Here is a 24,315-nt window from a genome sequence, read left to right on the forward strand (position 1 = left end):
AAGAATAATAAATTGCAGATATTTCAATATAGTTGCACCTCACATAATTATTGTAAAATCTTCCAAACACAACTAGAGTCATACCCAATTTTTCCTAGTGCACGGCTGTCCAGCACGACTCTCGCTCATAAACGAAATTTATTAGCATTTAAATGTTTCAGCGGCGGACGGGGAATAGCACATATGGGCTGGCAAGGTAATGAATATTGCAGGAGGAGCCGAGGAGACTAGGAGCTGGAGGAGCAGCAGCATCGATGCCGTGTGCCGAAAAGTATGTTGCATAAGCCAAAATTAGTTTATGCATATTTGAAGGCTCCGAAGAGGGCCAAAAAGCGAAGAGCGCCGGAGCCGCCCACTCGCTTTTGTGCTTCCAATAAGGAGAACATGCTCCACCATGATTACATTTATCTAGTACTTTCTGCGCCCAAAAGCATGTTAAGCATTACAAATTTACAAATCTCTGTCGCAGAGAAATAAACGCCGCGAGCTATTTCTTGTGGGAACAAACATTAATCCAGCTTTGTGGGTGGAGGAGTGGAGGATATAGGTATCATGGGAGAATAGAATTTAATACTTTACAAGGCACGGAAACCATGAGATTTTAAATTCGGATAAGTAGAAAATCTTTGGAAACTCTATTTAAGAACTTATTCCATTACGAAAACTAGAAGAGCGAATCTTAAAGCGAAGTATTTTATAAAAATATTGTCATACATTTTCAATAGAAACTAAAGTATAGCTCAACATTTTGTGCAGTAACTTGAAGACTATAGCACTTAAAGTCCTTTATGTATACATTCATTTCAAAAGAAAAAAGCTCATACATATGTTCGATATAATTTCATTACCGAATGCTTTTAAATTGCACATTTACTAAACGATGATCCTGTATAAATGTGAACGAGTCAACGACGAGCTATAACATTAATTAATACTGAATGACATTGAATTAAATGAATTCATTGAATTTTTATGGCCACATCTCATCCTCCGCTGCTCACTTGACCATTAAAATAGAGTGCAAGTTATTCTGTGGAAAGATAACGCATTTCCGTATCAAAATGTAAACAAACACAAACGAATGCCCTATTTTCATTTATGTCCTCGCTGCTAAAGCTGACTAAAATGTAGGAACTCGTCCTTTTTTATCTATTCAATGACCTTTTAAAGACATCAAAGCAAACGTCAGAATCAAGGACAGTAGTCGAAAAGCTTCAAACAAGGATAAGTGACATATCTAACATTGATGTCCTACAGTGCGGGTCAGAACTATTAGGTCTGAAAAAAAAAATTTTTATGGGATATCTAATTATAATTTTACCCTATAATTTTATACATTCTATATCTAGTATTCAATCAATATCAAGAAAGACTATACAAATTTATTAAACAAACAAATTAAACTAACTAAAAAACGAATTTATAACGATCAAAAGTCCCGAGATTAGTGGTGGTAAACTGTGCTGAATTTTGGAAAACGCATTCAGTCTTATATGCAAATTCTGTAGACACCAGAGACACTTAGTTGCGAAACGCACTGTATGCCAATTCGGTCTGGTAACGAATCCGATGCTTGCAAACAAACAATCATGTGCACAAGCTCTTGTTTACCGTGGATGCATCCTGCAAAGCGAGTATACATATTTCAATTGATTTGATATTGAACGGCGGAGGCTTTACTTTATTCTGTCATGTAACTCTTGAATTATTGTTTACTTTGTTTTTCTTTTCGCCCCGAAATTGCAGCACAAACACAGAACGGATCGAAAGCGTTTGAAGCCGCGGTGACAGCGCGGCAAAATCGCGAACGCGAGCAAAACTGATGTCAAAGGTCGGCGCTCCGCGGTCCGATTTTGGGTCATCCGCACTGTGGGACGGCTGCCGACGAACTGAGGCGACGGCACAGCCATCCGCTCGTTTAAAGGACCCCGAAGGCAGCAGAGAACCACTGCCAAAGCACTCGCCTGATAAGGATAACGACACGAAGCTGGGGTTCGGCAGTCGGCCAGGATAAACAATATGCCTAGTACCAAAAGGTCTATGACTGTATTGCCACAGTTGTGTTTCGTAAAGTGGGGCTAGAAGCTTAAAATGGAATCATCAAAATAGAAAATGAAGACAGAATTCGGATTTCGACACTTGTAAATTTCGACGTGACCGTAAACTAACAGATCAACAGATAAAACGTATTTGGTGAATAATAATTAATACGGCCGCTGACCTTGTGAAAACGTTAGGTATTCAATTATATTATAATTTGATTTATTAAAAAGAATTCGTATCTACTGTCATTTGATAAGCCACATTGACTTATAGGACGGATTCGATTTTTTATAACACCGCTAAGTAAATATTTTAACCTTGTCTGTAAGTTGGTGCGTATATAAAATTCTATAAATATGAGTTCAAGCGTTTGGCAAATGTCATAAAATGCTGGTCAAATAAATGTTTTTCAATTTTAAAAGTTGACAGTAAATATTGAACATCCAGTGTGTTTCACGCAACACATTAAGATTAATTGAAACTCAAGTGCTAAATAACTCATAAATCGCTTTAAGTTTTCAGTTCCTTAGCATATATATATATGTATGTACATATGTATGTAAGTGTACCGCAATATTTAGAGTGGCGAAAACTTTTCCCTTGATATTGTGGGGGTTTTGATACAAATCTCTCTTACTCTCACTTTTACCTCTCTCGCGAGAGCTTGGTGCGCAAAAGTAAACAAACGCAACTTTCATTCATAAATAGCAACAACGCAGCCGGCGAAAACGTGAAAGAAGCCAAATCAAATCAAACTGATCATCAAAACAAAACCGAAAAGCTCTCCAAAGCATGTGCTCTTTGCAATTTTCTGACTCACTTTTCGACTGTCTGGCGAGTTAATTTAAGTCCGCCCACTAAGATCGAACTGAAATCTCATTACCAAATCGCTGTCACACCTCAATGACGCCAGGCAATCCAAGTAAGGCAGGTAAGTGCTCCCCAAAAGGTGTGCAAATGGTCATAAGTTTGTATCTGTTTGTATCTGAGAAATACTCTCGTTTGACTTAGACTTTACAGTGCTGTAATGTAAAACCATCCAATGTAAAGCGCCGCTGTATGACTCTGTCTGCTATAACACCCGGCTGAAAGTGCGCTTCAATTAAAGTTCTGCCCATTTCGTCTAGTTCATAGCTAAACTGCAAAACGAAAGTCTGTAGTCTATATATATTTTTAACAAAATAAACGAAAGTCTGTAGTCTATATATATTTTTAACAAAATAAATTTTAAAAATCCTTCTGTATATACGACCCATCCATACATATGTGTACACATATACTGATTTAATTTAATTTGGCTTTTAAAGTACGAATACCGTTTCCTTACTGAATACTTTAACATATGTGCAGTCGATCTTGTATGATTGTATATATATAGTTGGAAAAAAAAACACAATTTGGATTTGAATCACCTTTTCCAGTTTTGTTTTGCCTATGTATATATGGATTAATGAATAATATCTCAATCACTTTCATATGGCGACAGTCAAAAGGCACACAAAAGCTGGTAGTTACGAGGCGACTCTCTGCCCTGCTCGTTCGCTCTTTATTCTCGATTTAATGAAGAGACCTCCACACGAGAACTGCACTTGTGTCGGTGGAAGTTGCATGCCGGTTTTTGTTGTTCTGACGCCGATTTTCTCTCCGCCTCAGTGAATGAATCATCGCTACAAGGCAAATGCAGAGGAGACAAATTCCAAATTTAACGACGCTTTCTGGGACTCCACTTGGGAATTCGAGAATCGGGGATGAATTGGATGGTGCTGAGTGGTATTTGCAAGGGGGGAACGAAAACAGAGAATTCTGCAACCTCTGTCCTTGGTTTGGATGAATTCCTCTGCTTATTCATGGACCAGACAACTTGCATTTAGCCAACATGTTTCTGGATCATGTAGTCGGCTCTTGCTCAAATGCAATTTTATATGCCCTTACTTAGTTATTTATTATTAAATTTTGGTGTCTCCTGAGCAACGGTTCTGTGAGCATTGAAACATTTCAACAAAAAAGAACATTTGCGCTAAAACATCATATTTCATTTCAATAAAATAAAATACCATAAGAGTTTACTAGGTTTAGGTAGGAAGTTATTTGTGTGCTAAAACTAAATTTAGTGTTATATGTAGCTAGTCGTTTTCCGGAATGAAATTCAATAATACCTAAGCACAGCGTAAATGATACTTGTGTATATATAGTACTTATGAATCTGTGTGTATACTTGCTACTTAATGGCAGGTCATAAAAAACCTCTTGATGTGGTGTGATGTCATGTTTGTTTCACGTTCTGAACTTATGATTTATACAAGCCAATTTTAATGGTGGCTTTAAATACAAAACACAGTGTACGAGGTGCCAAATGTGCAGTAGAGTTTCCCACGCCCTCCAATCCCAAACTTATGCAATCTACAAATATATTTGCCTAAAGACCATATGCAAATATGGAAATATTATCATAACCATGGTAACCGTGCAATTTGTTTTTAAGAAAATTGTGTGTCCAGTCTTTGACTGAATCAAGAAACTGCCACTATTTCTGCGCGTTTATCGAATCCGAGCATCGTATTCAATAAAATTGTTTGGACTAACAACGTAGTTTCACATGTAACATAGTGTTATTTTTGCACAGAAATTCTTAAAACGCACCATTTATCCTAGAATAATATCCCACTTTATATCCCACTTTACTATAATAAATAGGAAATATATAAATTGAGGGATCCCATACCAACCGCAAGTTCTTTTTTCTTTGCTCCCAATTGCTCCTATCATTTTGCATTGTGCTGTTCCAATTGATTTGAAATCTCGAGCAGGGGCTACAGCGGGGATTATTGTGCTAGGGTTGTGATAATTGAAATGCAGATTAGGTTCCAGTGACTGTGTGTGTGAGGCTTTTCAATCAGTAGCGGGAGAATTAATGCAATCAAAGTGGGCTATCGATCATCGAATCGAGACAAGGTCAGTGGGTTTTTAATCTGTTCAAGGGATGTATCACGGAGGTCTTTATCAGTGGGAATGGGTCACCCCAAAAGTATTTCAGAAATCCATTGATGACGCAAGAAAATCTGTTTCCGGTCTCTCAGAGCCGTGAGTTTGTTCCCCGTTTTGTGGCTTTGTGGCCGCCATGAATAATGTTTAATAATGCTGCGGAAAGCGGCAAGTCGGAGCACCTGATATCGCGATGTAAGGCGACAGAGCCGCGATAAGCGGAGTGATAAGATACGCGGGTGGGGCTGGCGCATGCGCATCTGGGTTCTATTTATTTTCGGAGCCTCCCCATGGGAAGCCGTCAACAAATTAGTAACCCATTTCGAATGGCACCTGTTATCGTGAGCCTTATCTTATCTTATCGCTGACCGTGTATGCTCAGATTGCAAAAGCTACAAATTCTTGGCGACACTACGAACTGCGGGCGACAGGTTGCGTTTCAGTGATATTTTTCAGTTTAGTCGACGAACGGCAACGATACGAACACGAATCATTTCGCTGTAGTTTCCGCGTGAAAATTACAGAAAAGATTGTGAGTGCCTCTTAACTAAGAGGAAACCGTTTGCGGAGGAGTGTAAACTAAAGTATTTGCTCGAATTCCAGCTAAACGATACGAAAATTCAGCATATCTAGTGCAAAATGGTATCCGTGGAGACTGTAGGCTCTATTTTCATCAAGGCCCTGAAGCTGGTAAGTTTTGGGTTTATACGGCTTCTTTCCTATTGAGCAATAGCCTGTGTGTAGTCGCAATAACTCGGCTGATAAGGGCGCGTTTTATCAGTCCTGGCGTATTAGCAATGTTACTCATACGCCGAGTTGTACCGCGAGGCGTGGCCAAGAAGTGATTCATTCCCTCTCGAATGTGACCTCATTGCTCTCCTGTGCGCTCCTTTCTTCGCAGATCATCAACCTGGTGATCATCTTCTTGTACCGTTGGGGCGATGGTGGCGAGTTCCTGGGCATTGGCGGCACTTGGAATTTGAACGAGGAGAAGAGCGCCGATGCGGAGATCGTAGCCTCTGGCGTTATGGTTGGATTTTTGATATACACTGGATGCCACACCATTGCCTTTGCCTTCGGCACCACCAAACATAAGGGGTAAGTTAAATGGCAATCCGTTGAATAGACAGCAATCCGTAGAATTATTGATTATTGCTGCACTTTGACTCGCATCTTTCCCTTTTCGCACTGTCAACTCATAACTGCTTGTTTTCAACATTCTTCAGAGAGCTGTGTGACACCATCATGAACGTGGTTGGCTGCATTATGTGGATCGCTGTGGGCGGAGTGGCACTCCACTACTGGAAGGGCTACATGTCCGACGAGGGATTCCTGTATGTGAACTCGGAGCGCCAAGTGGGCATTGCCATGGGCTCGCTTTGCGTCATCGAGGGCGCACTGTACCTTCTGGACACCGTTTTGGCTTGCATACACTATTCGAAGGGCGACACCGACTACACGCAGTAGAAACTGAATAGTGGGGATAACAATCGCAATCGCCGAATAAACACCATCCACATTTGTCTTTATACATAGATCGATTTAAGTGCAAATTAGTTTTTATCCGCAATCAATTATTTACGTTCGTAAGGGTCAATTGTCGCTGTACTATACTAACCAAACTAACTGTTTAAAATTTCCATTCCCGATTAACTTCCTTAAATTGGCAAATACAAATAGTTAAGACCACGCCACGGATACAAGTTTTTGTGCATTTCAAAACTAAGGGGATACAAAGGAATACCCATAAGAAGAAAGGATGTCGAAGTATTATATATAGACCTTGAATGATTGATGTCACTACTTTGAAATATGCCATTGCTACGTTAAATCGACAAAATGGCAACAGAACCCGTCTATCGTACTTCCCTGTTTTTCCGATGCTTATTGCAAAGATGACTGATTAAATACTAATATGCTTCTATATCATACGTGAGCAAACTTCTCGGCTTTAAACCAACACGCAAACGGATATTCATAATCTGATCGATCATCCTCTTTTGAACTACGGAAACATCGCTTTTTAGACTGTAACTGTAACACTGTAGCACTAGTTAATGCTCACAATGAAAATACCAGACAAACTTGGCAACCTTCGCAGAATTATAAATGTTTCACTCATTTCCCTGCTAAGAGAAATTAACAGAATTTTTGAGTTGTTCAGCCAAATCGATGACGCTTCAAGCTCGTCTGGTACCGATACTACTCTGAAACCACGTTAACTGGAACTTCCGGAGTAAATCGAAAGCGTTCAACGAAAAATTGATAAATCCGAATAAAGCCCTATATTTATCGGTCAGCTATACCCAGAAGTCTTCAGGGGAATGAGTCATCTGCACTACACCAAAGTTTAAACAGTACATTCCAAAGCATACATAGGTTAGTCAGCACTAAAGAACTTAAGGATACAGTTTAAGAAATGCGCCTGTTTTAGGCCATTATGTTTAAATTATTCTCAACCCTTTTGATCTTAACTCACCTGTTTTACTGGATTCCCTCGCCCGTCCACGGCATCTCGTTCCCGCTGCTGCTGCTGCTGCTGCCGCATGCTTCCGCTCCTGCAAACGCGTTTCGAACATAAGGCACACCGCTGGGCCAGCGATCCGTCCTCCAGATTGAGGGCATCGAAGAGCACTGCCTGATCCTGGATGAAGGAGTTCCGAGTTCGCTGATTCAGAAGCTCCAGGGTTCGCGAGTCCAAACTCTCTCGATAGACATTTTGTACCCGGTCCAGATTGTGCTCGTAGTCGGTGTCCAAATTAAAGGCACTGTTCAGGCTGGCCATGCTGCTCCTGCCCTCCAAGGATGTCTTGCTTCTGCCCTCCAGCGATGTCTTGCTCCTCCTCCGGCGCATCACGACGGTCCTAACCGACTCATCTAGGGATGAGCCCAGGTGGACGGAGGTGCGTGAGGTGTCGCCCAGCGGTGACGGCGAATGGGAGTGGGCCAGCGCCGAAGGGGGCAGCGGCAGTTGAGTGGCAGTGGGCACCGGCTGCTCCGCCAGACTCATCAGCGATTGCTGCCGCTCGAGTTGCTTCTCGTAGCCATTGAACTTGTCGTAGTCGATGAAGGACATGTTGGAATAGCTAACCATATTATCGATGGCCTGCAGTGATTGCAATGAGGCACTCCATTTGGGATTCATCTTCTCCTTTTTCTCGGCTCCGCTAGCGCTCCCAGTGAATCCACTAAAGGTGCTCTTAAAGGAAGCAATCAGCGTGTTGGAACGTTTTTTTTGGAAATTCAGCTGGGGGTTGGTGGGTTCCGTTTGGTTTAGCGACATCAGGGAGCCCTTGCGTTGAGCTGGCGACTGCACCTCCTCCAAAGGGGTCGATGTGAAGGGCTGGGCGGATTGTCGACGTTTTGGAGTCCTTACCGATGAGGTGAGTTCACTCCTTCGCAGAAGCACCGGCGAACTGACCTGAAGATCGGCCACCGATGTCTTCCGCGGTGATGCTGGCGAGGTGAGATCCCCAGATTTCTCCGTCTCCTCGCTCAATTGCTCCAGCTGGGGCTCGATGAAACTCCGGCGATTTGGCCGCCTCATCTGGATCATCGAACGACTACGGGTGAATATATACGGTGTGCGGCTGGAATCCCCATCGCTATCGGTCTTCGATAGATTCTCCTTGCTGCCCGTCAGGTGGTTAATCAGTTTATTCAGCTTGGTGCGCAGTGAGAAGCTGTTGGATCGCTCCATTTTGGGCACACTTTCATAGCCCGGCAATGTGGTGGCGCCCATTATAAGACTTTGGTTCCTCTTTTCCGCCTCGTAGTGTTCCTTGGCTTTCTGGGCCGTGTTAACTGGCAACGTATTATTCTTGCTATTGTTATTGGGCACTGTACTGCTGTTGTTATTGTTATTGTTGTTGATGTTGATGTTGGTTTGTTTGTTGTTATTATTCGTATGGGTATTCTTGGCATTTGCTGGTGATTTCACTTTAATACCTTTTGCCAACGGTTGCTGCTGCTTTTTGTTCACTGTTTGCGTCTTTTTCTGCGCCTTTGCCGCGCTCTTTGTCTCCTTGCTGGAATACATTCCCAAGCCAGCGGACTTTAAACCCCTGGAAAATATAGAAAAAGTGTGCGAACAGGCATTAATAAACTGATTAAAAATCGGCTAACTCGTGTGCGATTGGTTTATATTGCGGTTCGGCTTCCTATCAGTACGCCTAAACTCACTACTTTGCCAATTTGCGATTGGCAAAGTGTATTAACTTATAGTGTTTGTTTCCCAGTTTTGGATGTAATAAAGTGAATATAGACGACAAATTATCCCGCGTTCTTAACCAGCCGGATATCATTCATTTCAACACTTGTATTTTACAAGAGTATGATGAAGAGAAGCTCAAACTAATGTGGTTAGATTTAATCTGAGTGCTTATGTTACATACATACAATTTAGTGTGACTCCAGCTAGTCTAAAATTCCACATTTAATGTTACCGATTTCTTAAAATGGCTCGGTTATGAAAATAAATTATTTTTATTGTGCAGAAGATAGAGATGTTTAAACTTATTTATTTATTTATTTATACTCTGGTTCCGGGGCAATTACAAATTACCTCTAACCGATTGTTAAGCTATAGCTACTAGGCCTTAAGCTATATTTACATACTTGGATTTACATTAAATTGAGTTTTAATAGTAATATGAGTAGATATTGGTTAGAATAAAAGTATTGTCTATGTTTTACATTAAGTGATATAAGTTTGTAGCCTTTAGGAATTTCAGGGAAGAGATGATATTCATGGTACTTGGGGATAGGGAATCAATTGGGTTAGCTGGTAGGAACTTCTTTCTTTCCGCCTCAAAAAGAGGACACTCTAGAAAAATGTGGCGTATCGTGATAATGGCGTTGCAGAGCCCACATTGGGGTGCAGGTTGCTTGTTAAATAAGTGTTCTTTTGTGTATTTGGTGTGTCCGAACCTTAGTCTTATAAATTTCACCATATCTTTGCGGTTGATGTTGTCTTGTGGAGTAATATTATAGTTTTTAATTGATGTTTTGTTGGGGTTGATGTATTTGTAGTGTTCCGATGTATTTTCCCATATTAATATGGATTCTTTTTTAAATAAGTTTTTAATATATATTTGTGTATCTTTATAATTTTTATTGATTTCGAATATTTGTGGGAAGATATGAGCTTCCCTAGCAGCTAAATCTGCCGTGTCGTTCCCAGTAATATTTGTGTGGCCTGGGATCCACAATAATATTATTTTTGGTTGGCATCGGTTAAGGATGTCCCTGATTTGGGACGTATAAAAAGTTTGATTATTAATATTGCCTATTGATTGTAGTGATGACAGCGAGTCAGAGCAGACAATAAATCTCTGCTTCTGGCTTTCCGCGTATTGGCAGGCAGCATAAATGGCTGCCACTTCTGCCGTGTATATAGTGCTATGTGCTGGTAGGAGAGTGGATTTGATAACGTGTGTGTCAGTCGTAATGCTGTAAGAGACTCCTTTTGTAGATTTCGATCCATCTGTGTAAATGAATGTGTAGGTGTTATAGAGTTCTTTGAGGGAGAGGAACTTTCTTTGAAATACTTCTGGTGGGGTGGAGGATTTTAAGGTGTAGTGTAAAGTTAAGTTTATTGTGTCTTTTGAAAAAGACCATGGGGGAGTTTTTTGTTTTCCTGATTTTAAAGGAGGAATAAATAAACCATTTTCGTATCTAAATTTGGATACTCTGTGTATGATAGAAGGAATTCTGGGTTTTCGTCTAGATTTTTTAATTTTTTGTAGGACGCTTTGAAGAGGAGTGTTGTTTGCGAAATGGAACGACTTACATATTCTTGCAGATGTCAGACTAAGTCTTAACTCTATTGGCATAATTTCAGCTTCAAAGAGAAGATTATTAATAGGTGTGGTGCGGAAGGCACCAAAAGCGAACCTTAAGGCAGCGTGGTAGAGCGTTTTCAGTTTTTTTAGGTATGAGGTTGGGCAATTCCCGTAAAACGGTAGGCAGTAGTCGATTTTAGACATTAAGAGGGCATTTATTGTACTTACTAGAGATCTGAAGTCGCAGTTGAGTCGTTGGTTCCCTAACCATTTTATAATATCTAATCTTTTGGAGATCTGAATTGCCAATGACTCTATGTGGTCTTTCCACCTGTATTTGTTCGAGATTATTAATCCAAGGATTTTAAGGGAGTTAGTTTGGATAAGGGGGTAAGCCTGAGAATTGATCTTGAAGTTGCATCTGTGTTTTCTGCATATGTGTAGGTGCTGGCATTTATGAATCGAGAGTTTCGCTCCAGAATACTCGCACCATTTTATTATGTCTTTGAAAAGGGGATTGATTTGCAAGGAATTTACTTTTTTGTTTATTTTCTTTACAATAGTGAAGTCGTCTGCGTAGGAGAAGAACTGGAAGCCCCTATGGACTTCGATGGTACGACAGAGTTTGTTGAAGGCTATTAAAAATAGAACCACTGATAATGGGGAACCTTGTGGAATCCCATTGTAGAGTGGTTGGTTGTCTGAAAATTCGTTGCTGACTTGGACTTTAATTTTACGGTTGGTCAGGAAGTTTTTTATAAAATTCAGTATTTTTGGGCCGATTTTCCACCTATGCAATTCGTCGATTATACTGTGTATTCCAATTTTATCATAGGCTTTTTCAAAGTCAAGGCTTATGACTGATAGGTGGCTTCTAGTGGATAGGGCTGCTGTAGTCTGGTAATCTAACAGAGTTAGGCACTCAGATACTGACATTCCCTTCCGAAATCCGAGTTGTCGACTATCGAGAAGTTTGCTGTTAACCGCAAGCCACCATAGTCGGTTTGCTATGATTTTTTCTAGTACCTTAGATATGCAAGGGTTTAGAGAAATCGGTCGATATGAGTTTATGGATATTTTGGCTGTGTTGGGTTTATGGATTGGTAGTATTGTGCTGTTCTTAAAATGCTGTGGAATGTGGCTATCGAGAATGTTATTAAATAAGTCTATAAGGCGGAGTGATACAGGGTAACTGATGTTTTTTAACATGGGATATGAAATCCGGTCAAGCCCTGGGGTCTTCCCTTTAAGGCTATTTAGTGCTGCTCTAAATTCTATGTATGAGATTTTACTTTCTATCAAAAATGACTCTGATGATGTTTCGTAGGTGGGGATTATAGCTTTTGATCGTGTCTTATTTGCTTGAAAAGAGTCGCTGAAATTAGAGTCGGAAGACGATTCTGACCAGTGGGTGGCGAAAATTTGGGCGATGGTTTTTTTATCAATAATGTTTAGGGTAGGAATAGTGGGAGAGGTTATGCAGTGAATGTCATTTCTAATCTTTCTGCCACAAAAGGTGTTGATGTTTGCCCAAATCTTTGAAGGAGATGAGCTGGGATTAATTTCCGCAGTGAAGTTTTGGAGTGAGCTACGTTTTGCTTGCTTTATTTCTCTTCTCAGTAAAGCCTTGGCTTTTTTAAACTGTATAATGTTTTCGATGTTAATACACCTTCTTAATTTGTACCATGAATTGTTTTTATTTCTTTTTAATTGGTCGAGAGTTTTACTCCACCAAGGCACAGTGTGTTTTTTATTAAAGATTGGGTTTGTTTGGGGTATTGCGATGTTGGCACTTTGCCGAATAATCTTAATGATGTTGGCGGCTTCTTGGTTAACTTGGTTGCCAATTGGTTTTTCAATGTGGTATGTCAACGTTAGAGATGTAAAGAGGGGCCAATTCGCAGAGTCTACTTTAAACTTGGGTAATCGGTGGTTCGTTCCCGTTACCTCATTTTCAAAGAGGGAAATGTGGATTGGGAAATGGTCACTTCCGTAGAGATCGTGGTCAGTTTTCCATTTAGTGAAAGTGAAAAGGTTTGGAGTTATAATTGTTAGGTCTACATGTGTCATAGTATGGTGTGTTGAGAAGTGAGTGGGAGATCCATCGTTAATTGTTATTAAGTTTGACTGGCTAACATATTTAAAAATAGTGTTGCCCTTCTTGTTCTTATTCGGCGATCCCCAGCTCTGATGCCAGCTGTTGAAGTCGCCAGTTATAATAGTGTTGTCGTTAGGGTTTCCAAACATGTTTTCTAGATTGTGTAATTCAACTTTTTTGTCTGGGGCAATATACGTTGATATAAGTCGTATTTTTTGTTTGGAGTGCAAAAGTACTCCAACCGCATCGAAGTCGTTACTTAGAGTTAGAGATTCATATTGGATAGAGTTGTGGACAAGTATTGCTACTCCTCCGTGAGTGTTATTTGACGTGTTTTCGTGTATAAGTGTGAAGTTGATAGGGATAGGGATGTTATGAAGGGAGTGAAGATGGGTTTCTTGCAGGCATATGGCTTTTGGCTTATAATATTTTAATAGTAATTGAAGTTGGTCGTAATTATTTAGGTAACCGTTACAGTTCCATTGAACAATTAATATCATCAAAAATACTTATGTAAAGGGAAAATGCAAATGAAATGAGAATTAAACTTTATAAATAAGTGCTTAGAGCTCTTCTTCGGAGCTGTTGTTATTGGCTATTTTACTTAATTCTTCTGCCAGACTTAAGGAGTTAGGTTTAATTTTTTCGGTTTTGTTTTTGGCTTTTAAAGAGGGTTTTGCAATAGGGTTAGACTTATCTTTAACTTGGCTTCTAAGTTTACGATCAGTTTCTGGAATTAGTCTGTTAGAGTGGGTCTTCTTGGGGGCTGCTGAAGTTTCGGTATCCATTTTTTCGTCGACGAATTCTTTTCTTGGGTTTATTGACTTCGATGAGGTACTGGGCTGGGTGTCGATGATGTCGCTGTACGATCTTATTTGGCGATTGAGTTGGTGTGCGCTAGGGTTTTTGTGTGTAGATCCTTGGGATTTGTCATTCTGTTGTGTTGGCATCATTATTTTTTCAGGTTGTTGAGCAGATGTTATCTTGGAGTACGGAGTAGGCTGATGGATATGTCGAAGATTGTATATTCTTGTTGCGGTTTTATGGTCCACTTTTTCAAGAGTCTTAATTGTTGTTATCTCTTTTTGCTTTATAAAAGCGGGGCATGATTTATCTAGGGGGCTGTGGTTGAATTGGTCATTGATGTCGTACTTGCAGTTTACACAGAATTTTGGCTTGTCGCATTCCTGGTCTTCTGTAGTATGTTCTTCTGCCGAGCAGTTCTTGCAGGCTTTATGGCTTTTACAGGCTTTAGAAGGGTGTCCAAATCGGAGGCAGTTGCGGCATTTGAGTGGGTTAGGGACATGGGGTCGAACCTTAACTCGTTCATATCCGATCATCATTGTTTCTGGTAGAATAGTTGATCCAAAAGTAACAATTATTAGTCCAGATTCCTGCAGCTCGTTGTTCCTAAACATACGAATCTTTTCAATGTTAATAACTTTTTGGTGTTTAAGTTCTTCTAATATTTCCGTTTCGTCAATGTTGCGTAGTTCGTTGGAGTAAATAACACCTTTTGAATAGTTTAAGGATTGATGTTCAGATGAGGATACGGTAAAGTCATGGAAAGCTGTTAGTTTCAGTAGCCTACTAGCTTGTATTAGGTTCTTGGTCTTCACTAATAAGGTTCCGTTCCGAGTTTTATTACATGACTCTACTTCGCTTCCGCATGTAAAGTCAATTACTTTTTTAATCACAAATGGTGATACGTTTTCAAATGTTTTGGTGTCTGTTCTAGTGATAGTTATAAACTTCGATTCGGTTATGGGGGTCTTGCCACAAAGTGCGGGGTAATTTAAGTCAGGCGGTTTCGTCATTTCGTTTGTGCTTGGGCTGCTGCCCGGTACACTTGCGTTTGTGTAACTGTTTTCCTGTATAATTGTTTTTGTGCTTTTTTCTTAGATCTTCTTTGTGCGCTTATTTGTTTTTACCAAACTTGGTAGAACTTTGTTTTTGTGATTGGTGGATTTACCGAAGCTCTTCCGATAGCACGTCTTTACCGATTCGTTGCTATTCTCGAACTGGATGTTTAAACTTAAAAGGGGTCTTATGATAAAACTTGTGTCGTATCATAAAGGAAGTTTTCATTGGATAAAACCGAGAGTATTTGACTGGTCTGCGATCAATCGACTCTGACACTTTCCCCATTCGCAGTGACAGTGACCTCAGCAGTTTCAGAAAATGGCAGAGTACTAAATCGAAAGCGTTGGGCAAGTGCATTCTGTCCATTTATCATCGCAATAGCATGGCTGCGAATCGTTACATTGATAAACGCGACCCAATGCAGCAAAAAAAGAGCGAAAATACTGGCATATATCAAGCGTTTGTATGGGTTAGTATTAGTTTGTGTTGGGGGTGCCATTATCTGGTGTACAGTGGATACCGCACAAGTGAAACTTCTCTCTAGTTGTGCTATGCTAAAGTGCTTCGCGCTCGTCACAATTCAATATTCATTTTATCTACACTTTGATAAAAATTGATATACCAATATTAAATTGATCTTTACATAGCTAAGAGCCTTACTGCAGAAGCCTTAAACAAATTTATATTCAGAATTATCAAAAGATGTATGTAATACAGTACTCCATATTCTTCAGCAGCAGTTTTCTAAAATAATAACCATCTCTCAACTCTTTACTTTAAACCATTTTCTCTGAGTGCTTCCATGCAGTACACCGACTAGTAGATATGTACGTGGCCCATATTGCCAAAGATACAAGGCCAACACTTGGACATACTTGCAGCGGGCGACATCAGAAGTCCATCTTCACTATTCGACTCAATTCCAATTTACGACTGACACTCGAACGGCTGACATATGTGGACGGGATGAGCTAGCTGCTCCCGGAGAACTGAACTGGGCCAGAAAAGAGGGACACAGCAGTGAAATTGCCTAAATGTTATCGCCAGCAATTTTTATTTCCAGCAAAGCTCAAAAACAACAGTCGACAGCCAACGTGTTGTGATAAGATTTCGAACCAAAAAAGCCCAGACAAGCACACTTGTATAAGTTCCCGTCGGTTGGGTTTGCGATTTTGGTCGGGGCTGGCAGATTGTTTTGGTTGCGTTCCCATCGGGCATATGTATCCGAGAGATTGCATTGCGCAGGGCAATCTTTTCATGGAGTGGAATGGTGTCTCGGATTCGGCACAGTAATCTGTATTTTTAGTTGGATGACTTGCCCGAATAGTTATACTCCATTGTCCACTCTCAAATCAATGTCTTTGTAATCGTCCAATTATGACGGTATCATTTACAGACTTCTCTTGACATTTTTATGGAGAAACATCATCTATTGCTTTGAGTGTGTTCAAAGAGCGATCTTATCAACCCATTAATATTTATTCACTTGTACCCTTGTCTTTATCAATGTCATTGCCACTTCAGTAGAACTTCCCGAAAGCGAACAAAAATGGTACTACATGATTCATAGCTAGTGCGATTCGTTTCTAGTAGTCGAGGCCAATTATGTTTGAGCTGGGAACTCGATTGAGAAACATGTGCTAGAATTTCAATGCAACTTTATGGTACCGAAAAAATGTTGTATTTTTATATACAATAAGTAGAAGTTAATTATATCTTGAGAGGTGCACATACAATAAACAAAACTCTCGAAGAATAAGCCGATTCGTTTGCATTGCTATCAACAGCAAACGATATAAAAAGAAATCAATCATTTAATATTCTCGACTTTATTATTTTCGTGTACTTTACTTATCAGTAGATAATTGCGGCGCATTTTCGGCAGCTATAGTACTAGTACACTTATCCAGTTTTATTATAATTATTTATATTACCCAACCAACAACAAAATTACAATTACAACAAAATTACAATAAAAAATGCACAATAGAGTGGAATTTAGTTCCGCTAAAATACTTTGAAACATTTTGCTTTAAAACTGATTAACTGATTACGTGACCATATGTCTCATTTTCTGGGCCTTAAAGCGTACCTACGATTTTTCACAGTTGTTAATAACTTTTGAGTAAAAAGTGCAAGCAACCATGATAGTGATATGGCCGTGTCATTGAGACCTCTTTACTCCTAACACTGAATAGCTCACCAACTGGATACGGGTTGTTTTAAATTGTGTTGACCATTGTAACTTAACATTCATGGCGAAACGTGAACTGAATGGCTTATGAATCCGTCTGCGAAAATATATTGCGCCAACTCTGGTCCAAAACAACAGAAATGAGTGAAATATTTGTTCTCTAAGTCTGTCTGTATCCAGTGTTACACTGAAAGAATCCAAAGAAATGTAGAAACCAATCCAAATATAATCCACTTTGAAATAGTTGTATGTAGCAAAGAGTTTTCCTGTAGGTCTTATACCGAATACCATCGTCGATCATCAACAGATAGCTTTCAAGACTGTGCTATCTTATATGCCTGTACTCGCTGTTCTGAATAAGAATATTTGGAAGTTTTGAAATTTGAAAGTTATTTTCGGTGTAGGATTTAAGCAACCGCACACTTCAATGATCGTAACCGCACGGGAAGCCATGATCAGAATATCAATAACAATCAGTCCCCTCAAACGATGGTCGCCATAAAGTTGCAAGTCCCTGCGAATTCCCTTCAATTAGCCGCCAGCGTTGTGGTGGTTAATTTTAGCCCAGTCTTCACTGTCCTTTCAATTGGTTCGAAATAATTTCTGCCCTTGCACTTGCACTTGCTCAGCTTTTCGATACGGATATCGATTTCGGTTGTGTTTGATTATTCGCTATGCTCCGGTGGCGATTTCAAATTTCATTGTGAGTGGAGGAGCACTAACCAGATTTGATGCTATGATTCACTTGATCTTGGCTGTTATTTGTCTCTCCGATCGAGTATAGCGTTACCACATACCACCGATCGCTTCTGTTCGAAGAGTTCACCCCGGGGTGGACCAAAACCCATCATGAGTCCAGACCTAACTTTTCAATTGACTGATCAAATTTACCTTGCAAACAATCGATATGATAGCGGAACGAGAGAGTTGCACACAGGTGTCACTAGCAAAAAAGATAGTAGTCGAATAGCGTGTTTGAAAGATGGAAAGACAAATGTATTTGTATTATTTACAAAAACGTAAGAACCCTATGAACTAACAATTATAACATTTTAGCAACAGAATCAACATTATTAAGCTTTGCCTAAGCAATTTAGCTGAGCACGTGATGGGTAATATTATATTATTATTAAGTTATAACTGAGCTGTCTGAAATTTAATAGTGAGCAACGCGTATAAGTTATCATACAGCAAACAAATTTGCTAATATTATTTTGGGTGCCCTTCTGCCGCGATTCTTTTTGTTTACTGTGGTAATTAATACTGCTATACTTAAGGTACTCTGGGTATATATTGGTCGAGATCTCATCGTTTTCCACAGCCAACTTTGCACTACTGTTTGCGTAGCTTCTCCTAGACCGAAACCAGTTTGAGGCTTTCATTGACAACGCATTGTTGTCCGAGTGCACATACTCACGGAAAAACCTACAGGTGAGCTTCTCTAGCTTGAACTATCCAGAACTATGAAATACATGTTATTTCGAGCAATATTGTGGTGAAAACAATGTTTTCGAGCTTATGAAAAACCCAGGAACCCATTCACTATCAACAGATTATGTTTGAGAAGTATAATATGTTTTAAAATATATTCCTGCTAAGCGATTTTGCAGAGTCAAGACCTTCGACAGACCTCTCTAGCTCAAGTGAAGTTCAAGTTATAGAAGCAAGACTGTACAGGTGATTGATGGCTGGGTGCATGGAGTTCCTGTGAGATGTACCCCCGATCCCCCCACCCCCTCAGTTTGAGATGAGTGTTAACTGCAGGAACCCAAACCGGTTGTGAGACGAATCGAGCCAAGTGGCTCGGCCCAAAGCCAATTACGCCACCAAATAGATGCGTACAAAATATTTCTTGCTGCATTGTGCATTGTGTAGCACCATTTGATAATGAAAGCTGGATAGTGAAAACTGGCCCCAGCCCCCTGATTTTGGTCCCATGAATGTTACATAAATCCACGCGAAGCTCGTAGCCTTCTCACGTACTCGTTAGATTAACCGCCTTTGATAACGACAGATATGCCATCTCCAGCACGTGTACACCATTTATCTGGCAGACATAGAGTGTGTATTAGGTGTACTAGGTTAGTTCAAATTGTATCTCAACTCAACTGTACGAATGCTAAAAGATTCGCAGAAAGAGCTGTTTTCACGAATGCGGCACAGTACAAAATGGTTTAAAATAACGAGAAAAATGTTTAATTTGCAACTAAAAAATCAGAAGATAAATTGTTTTAATTCAACTGTGTTTTCTGGACAGTTTAGTAACACCAACTTTAGAAAGTTGCAGTGGAGTTCGACAGGTTTGAGCTTACACGTCGTTTAAAATCATTTTATTTCACACGTTCCTCAAAAAATGTATTTGGCTACTTTTGTTAAACAGAGGGAGTGTTTACCCAGTACCCCATAACATTTTAAATTGTAAATGGGAACACCTAAAGACCAATTTGCACCTTTGGGTATGGAAATATTAATACAAACGGAAGTGCCATAGAACCGGAATTAATTAGTAAGCCTATGTTTGTGAACTCTTAAAGACAAACAACATAAATTCTTTTTGCATGTTAGGATGGTCCTCTTTCCGGTCGATTCATAATAATCATTTGCCAACGACAATTATTAGGAAAGCAAATACTATTGAAAGTGGACTCAAAAATTCCAAAATTCCCAGATGAATAATAACCAAATCAAAAGCTATACTGATACATTTAGGCAAAGTCCGCCATACGTTCATATACAATCAATTTATAAGTTTCCTGAACATTGGTTGCAAAACTACTACTGTGAAGTATTGAAGGTTCAAGCGCACTACAGGGTATGAAATGTCGAAACGTCCCGTCCACTGTACTTAGAGTTAGCATATCCACGGTTCTTTACCCTTCGGTCTTATCAATTTTTAAGTTAGTTGGGTGACGAATGCCGTTCTTCGCTATATTTACATACACATGTACATATGTATTGTATTCATTTTTAATGAACTTGCCTGCTTTACTCGCTGTTTGCTGATTTGTGGCTTCTAATATTGTTATATTATGTGTGTGATAATCTTGTGATGTTTTTTAAGCTGCTGTCGATTTGTAGGGGTTTGTGTTTTTCATTAACATTTGCATGGCGACGCGACGCTTGCGCTCTGAATTCACAGATATACATGCATATATATCCGTATATCTGTATACATATGGCCTCGCTCGATTTTTGGAGTTTGGAGCGATCTTTTCTGTCACAAAGGAAATGCACTTCACATTAGACTTATTCAGCGAGCGCCGCCTTTGTTGTTGTTTCAACTCAACTGAAAGTAATGAAATTAGTTGCATACATATATATTTTCAGGTACGCACACACACACAAAGCGCTCTCTTTTGCTTGCGCAATAAATAAAAACACACACACTCACGCACCGCTTTGCACGTTTATTCTGCTCTTTTATTTATTTATTTATTTTTTATTTCTTTTAGCAAAGCCAGCTTTTGCACTTGAATATATATCTATATGTATATATTTGTTTTTTCTTTTTTGCCGCACAGCTGTTAGCCTTTCAAATGGCGCTTTCAGGTGGCCGCTGATCCAGAAAAATAAAAAACACGCGGAAAAGAGACGCGTGTCTCCTCCTGTTAAATAACAATAACCACCGCCGCAATTTCCTTACGATTACAATATGTTCGCAATTGCCCAAAAACGGCGACGTCACTCCCGCTCGCGAAAAGTCGAATAGAACGAATTAAGTTGGGCTAAGTCAAAATACAACTATTTGCAGAACGGCGCGCTAAAAGAACTCCGCGCGCGGGTGACTAGCTTTCAACTGAAAAAGCTAAAGCTGATCGCCGGTCCAAAAAGCTCGCTGGCGCAAGAGAGCGGAAAAAGAGAACAAATTAGATTTAAGAAGAAGAGCCATGCACTCTCTTCCACTTTGTGTGTGTGTGTGCGTGTGTGTGTGCTGACTACGGCGCACTATGGGCAATTTGTCCTGTTTTTTTGGCATAAATGAAGACACATTGATAATGATTTTTTCTAGTATTGTACAAACGTTTACAATTATTTCGGCAAAGTGAGCGTGTAGTCGCCTTTTTTTCCTTCGACAAATTTTTCTTCAGTTTCTATATCAACGTTAATTAATAAGTCATCTTTATCTTGCTTTCCACAAAAATTGATTTTGAATGAGCCTGCTTAAATTCAGAAAATAAGTTATGTTAAATTTAATTTAATTTACTAGGGCTGCTAAGGGTATCAGAAGAGTTGTACACTACTGGAATAACAATTAACGACGGTCTTTATGATGTTAAAACTACACCAATTGTTTAAGACTTTTCTGTTGACTGCGTCTGTGCTGAATTAACAGCAGGAGGAGAGTGACACATCCGAATGGCAATTTGAAATTCAGCAAAAAATGTTGTTTTTGTGGATACAGTTAAAATCAAGATCATCTTCAAAAATACTTTAAAACCATAGATTAAATGGGCTATCATTTCTTGGTTCACAGTTCTACTTTTGCCAAGTATTGTTGTTCAAGGTTCATAATGTTTATCTTCCGGTTCAAAGATGATGGGGTCATTTCCACATACGTAAATATGTGTGTATGTATCTTTAATTATTTGCACAGTTCAAGGCTATAATGGCTATGAACAGACAAGCTGAGGCCTTGAAACTATTTGACATTTATGCTATATATTAATCATTACACCAAATAACAATTTCTTTATTAACAAGGGCATCGATCTCATCGATTGGGCTGATTAGCGCAGTTTGTTTGCTTTTTAAATGTTTAACCAAGCTCACGCACATATGCATATTCCTAATTTGCTTGGTACAAAACTTTCCTGTATTCACTTTGCCGACAACCGCAGAAAAATCTTTTAAGTTTGCCATTTTGCGATTTATAATGAGTCACGCGACTCCACTGCCACTCCGCTGACCAACAAGTTTGGCCACGGAGACGTCGGAATTAATTACTGGACGGCACGTCGATTAGCTGTGAGCCAAAAAAAACAGCCCTAATTGAGATTGAGCCCGTGCGCCTTAGAAGTTAAATTTAAATTAGACAAACACGTCGCACCATCGCTTGAGAGGGCCGAACACATGTGTATTCGCAACATAATCAAGCAGACCAACATGGTTTTTGGATAAGTTATGAATGAACAAGCTGATCAAAGGGCGACGAGATCAGGGACAATCTTTCAAAGTTTGTTTGCCGATTGGATGACATCATTTATGGGTTTTTAAAAAAAGTTCAGCCCGAGAAGCGATACAGCAATCTCTTGCCTTGACCTACCTTATGCTAAATTTTACCAGTACTGCCTGTTTTTGAAAATATTTCTTTGTTATAATGATATCATTATAAAAATGTTGGAAAGTTGAATTGTAATTTGTAAACATTAGTTTATCGGTTCAACAACTAATTAATCTGTTCGCAATGAATATGGCAACCAAACGATGCACGCGTTTGGCAAATCTTATGGGTTAACTTGCCTGAGACGACATCTAATATTTCGAGTCGAATCACTGTTGTTTACCAATACTAAGCAAAATTATGTAAATTATTACGTATTACAATTTTGTATCTTATAAATACAGTTTTAGGCAGATTAAGATTCAAGCCGAAAAATAAGTTTTAGGATATATTTCTCTACTGTTAAGTTACACGAATCGATCTGCAAAATATGTAGCTGACTTTTAGGCAAAAACCAAATTTTGCGATCAATGCCGTTTGCTATCTTATCCACCGTCCTCTGTATCTGCTGTAAAGTAATTTTTAAAAGTCTTTAAACTTTTCTATTGATAAGATTAGGAGATTAGGAGTTTCGACATGCGACTACGAGTAGAAGATAACGTCAAAGAAGATCAGTTAGAGATCATCCCTGTATCAAAATGCGAGCATCCAGCGGAGATAGATTTTTATTTTATTCGATATTTTCATTGCTGCTAATCTGCAATTTGGAAAGAATCTTAGGTGATGTAAGCCCGGAAGATGTGAAAACGATAGAATCAAATGTCCCCACAATTTGGGATCGAATTTTAAGCGGTGTTAAGAACTATCCTTGGAAAACGAATGTAATTGAGAAGGAGAGCGCAGAAGCTGCTAAAAGGAGATCAGTTCTATGGCAAAGACTAACGATGGCCACAGTTCTTTAATAAGTATAAGTATTGCCAGATTGAAAATATTGGAAATAAATAAATAAATAGATATACAATTTGTTGCTGTACTGCAAAATAAAATAGCATTGAGCGATCAGCCCCTTGTTTATTAATCATTTTTGGAAACATTTAACATTCCTTTCAATCTCGCAAAATCCGGACTTCTGGTCCCAGAAGAGTCCTTTGGGGCAGGATGTGAGCACTGGCATTCCTCCGATGCAGATATAGTACTTGCTGCAATCCTCCGGATGAGACATATAGCTCTGCTTGGCGGACGGACAAGTCAAGGCGCTGACTTCAGCTCGAGGTGGAGATGGTGGTGTCACGGGAGGCAATTCGGTAATCTCTGGATCCGTAAGGAATTGCTGCAGGGTGCTGTACTCACTCGATCCCACAATATAGCAAACGGTTACTGGACCTTCGCTGCTGAATGTGGGGACTTTGGTGGTGGTTTTTACATCCGTATGCGACTCTGAAACCCGGGACTCCCCATAGCAAACGGCCTGATCACTCAACTGGCACTCAGACATCTCGAAGTTCCACGCTGTGCCACGCCCACACTGATGACGATGGAGATGGCCGTAGGCGCAGATGAAGTACAGTCCACAATTTCTGGGGTGGGGAAGGAAGTAGGCTCCATAATGACGGCACTCGATGTGCTCCGGATCGTACTTCTCCATGGGATTAACCGGCTGACCACTGGTCACATCGACGGCCACAAAGACGGGCTTCGGTTTGTGGGGCCACCAGTTAAGTTCGGAGTTATCCGCCAGGCTACTTGCGGATTCTACAGAGGGTACGGGGCTACAGTTGGTATTCTCCGGCAGATCGCAGACCGCACGGTTCTCGTCGAACTGGAGGCCCTGATCGCAGTAGAGGAGTGTAGGAACTCGCGAGCAGGAGAAATATCCATTACAATCCAGTGGATGTGGCACCAATTCGCCCTCTTGGCGTCCCAAGCAGATCTGAAAATAGGAGTTTGGTCTAAGAGCTTTCTACAGGGAATGGAAACGTATGCATTTCTTTCTTGTTCTTTGAACAATAAAAATTGATCAGATTTATATTTTAATACTCACATGGCTGAGGTCACCCACTGTATTTCGAACTTTGGGTAATTCCCAACTTAGGTCCACAACGTGACCTGCTCCCAACTGGAAGAAGATGCTCAATGCCAGGACAAATGCCCAGGAGCATTGCATTGTAGTTAATAGTGCCCTTTACTTCTG

At 39.9% G+C, this 24,315-nt stretch overlaps 4 protein-coding genes across 6 annotated transcripts in view; 2 read left to right on the top strand and 2 right to left on the bottom strand.

Annotated features, from left to right (window-relative positions):
* LOC122618221 (pleckstrin homology domain-containing family G member 5) overlaps positions 1-20,747 on the bottom strand; it is a 56,504-nt gene extending 35,757 nt beyond the window's left edge. The window contains exons 1-3 of one of the 3 annotated variants that reach the window (XM_043794482.1): positions 20,607-20,736; positions 19,944-20,249; positions 7,505-9,089 (exon numbers count right to left, since the gene is read on the bottom strand). In XM_043794482.1, the coding sequence (XP_043650417.1) occupies positions 7,505-9,064 (1,560 nt within the window). In that variant the 5' untranslated portion in view covers positions 9,065-9,089; positions 19,944-20,249; positions 20,607-20,736. Of the gene's footprint in view, positions 1-7,504; positions 9,090-15,644; positions 15,753-19,943 lie in introns of those variants that run through there. The other 2 variants (XM_043794485.1, XM_043794483.1) reach the window with 2 other exon arrangements.
* Positions 5,457-6,714, top strand: LOC122618222 (protein snakeskin). Its single transcript, XM_043794490.1, has 4 exons — positions 5,457-5,557; positions 5,629-5,715; positions 5,927-6,123; positions 6,252-6,714. The coding sequence occupies exons 2-4, from the start codon at positions 5,665-5,667 to the stop codon at positions 6,490-6,492; spliced, it is 489 nt and encodes a 162-aa protein (XP_043650425.1). The 5' UTR covers positions 5,457-5,557; positions 5,629-5,664; the 3' UTR covers positions 6,493-6,714.
* Positions 20,748-22,804: 2,057 nt separating the features above from the next.
* On the top strand, positions 22,805-23,178 carry LOC122617816. Its single transcript, XM_043793805.1, has one exon. The coding sequence runs from the start codon at positions 22,823-22,825 to the stop codon at positions 23,084-23,086; it is 264 nt and encodes an 87-aa protein (XP_043649740.1). The 5' UTR covers positions 22,805-22,822; the 3' UTR covers positions 23,087-23,178.
* A 24-nt stretch (positions 23,179-23,202) lies between these two features.
* Positions 23,203-24,288, bottom strand: LOC122617748 (probable chitinase 10). Its single transcript, XM_043793725.1, has 2 exons — positions 24,166-24,288; positions 23,203-24,054 (listed from the first exon to the last, which is right to left on the bottom strand). Exons 1-2 carry the CDS (start codon positions 24,286-24,288, stop codon positions 23,203-23,205), a joined length of 975 nt encoding a protein of 324 aa, XP_043649660.1.
* Positions 24,289-24,315: the final 27 nt, after the last annotated feature.

Source organism: Drosophila teissieri, chromosome 3L (assembly GCF_016746235.2).
Source record: "Drosophila teissieri strain GT53w chromosome 3L, Prin_Dtei_1.1, whole genome shotgun sequence".
NCBI classification, from domain to species: Eukaryota; Metazoa; Arthropoda; class Insecta; order Diptera; family Drosophilidae; genus Drosophila; species Drosophila teissieri.

Excerpts from the sequence above, each read along its gene's own strand:
- LOC122618222 (XM_043794490.1), top strand. The coding sequence starts at position 5,665 with ATGGTATCCGTGGAGACTGTAGGCTCTATTTTCATCAAGGCCCTGAAG. Across the intron at positions 5,716-5,926 it reads TCATCAAGGCCCTGAAGCTG|ATCATCAACCTGGTGATCAT; the intron begins GTAAGTTTTGGG and ends CTTTCTTCGCAG. Across the intron at positions 6,124-6,251 it reads GGCACCACCAAACATAAGGG|AGAGCTGTGTGACACCATCA; the intron begins GTAAGTTAAATG and ends AACATTCTTCAG.
- LOC122617748 (XM_043793725.1), bottom strand. The coding sequence starts at position 24,288 with ATGCAATGCTCCTGGGCATTTGTCCTGGCATTGAGCATCTTCTTCCAG. Across the intron at positions 24,055-24,165 it reads CAGTGGGTGACCTCAGCCAT|ATCTGCTTGGGACGCCAAGA; the intron begins GTGAGTATTAAA and ends TCCTATTTTCAG.
- LOC122617816 (XM_043793805.1), top strand. The coding sequence starts at position 22,823 with ATGCGAGCATCCAGCGGAGATAGATTTTTATTTTATTCGATATTTTCA.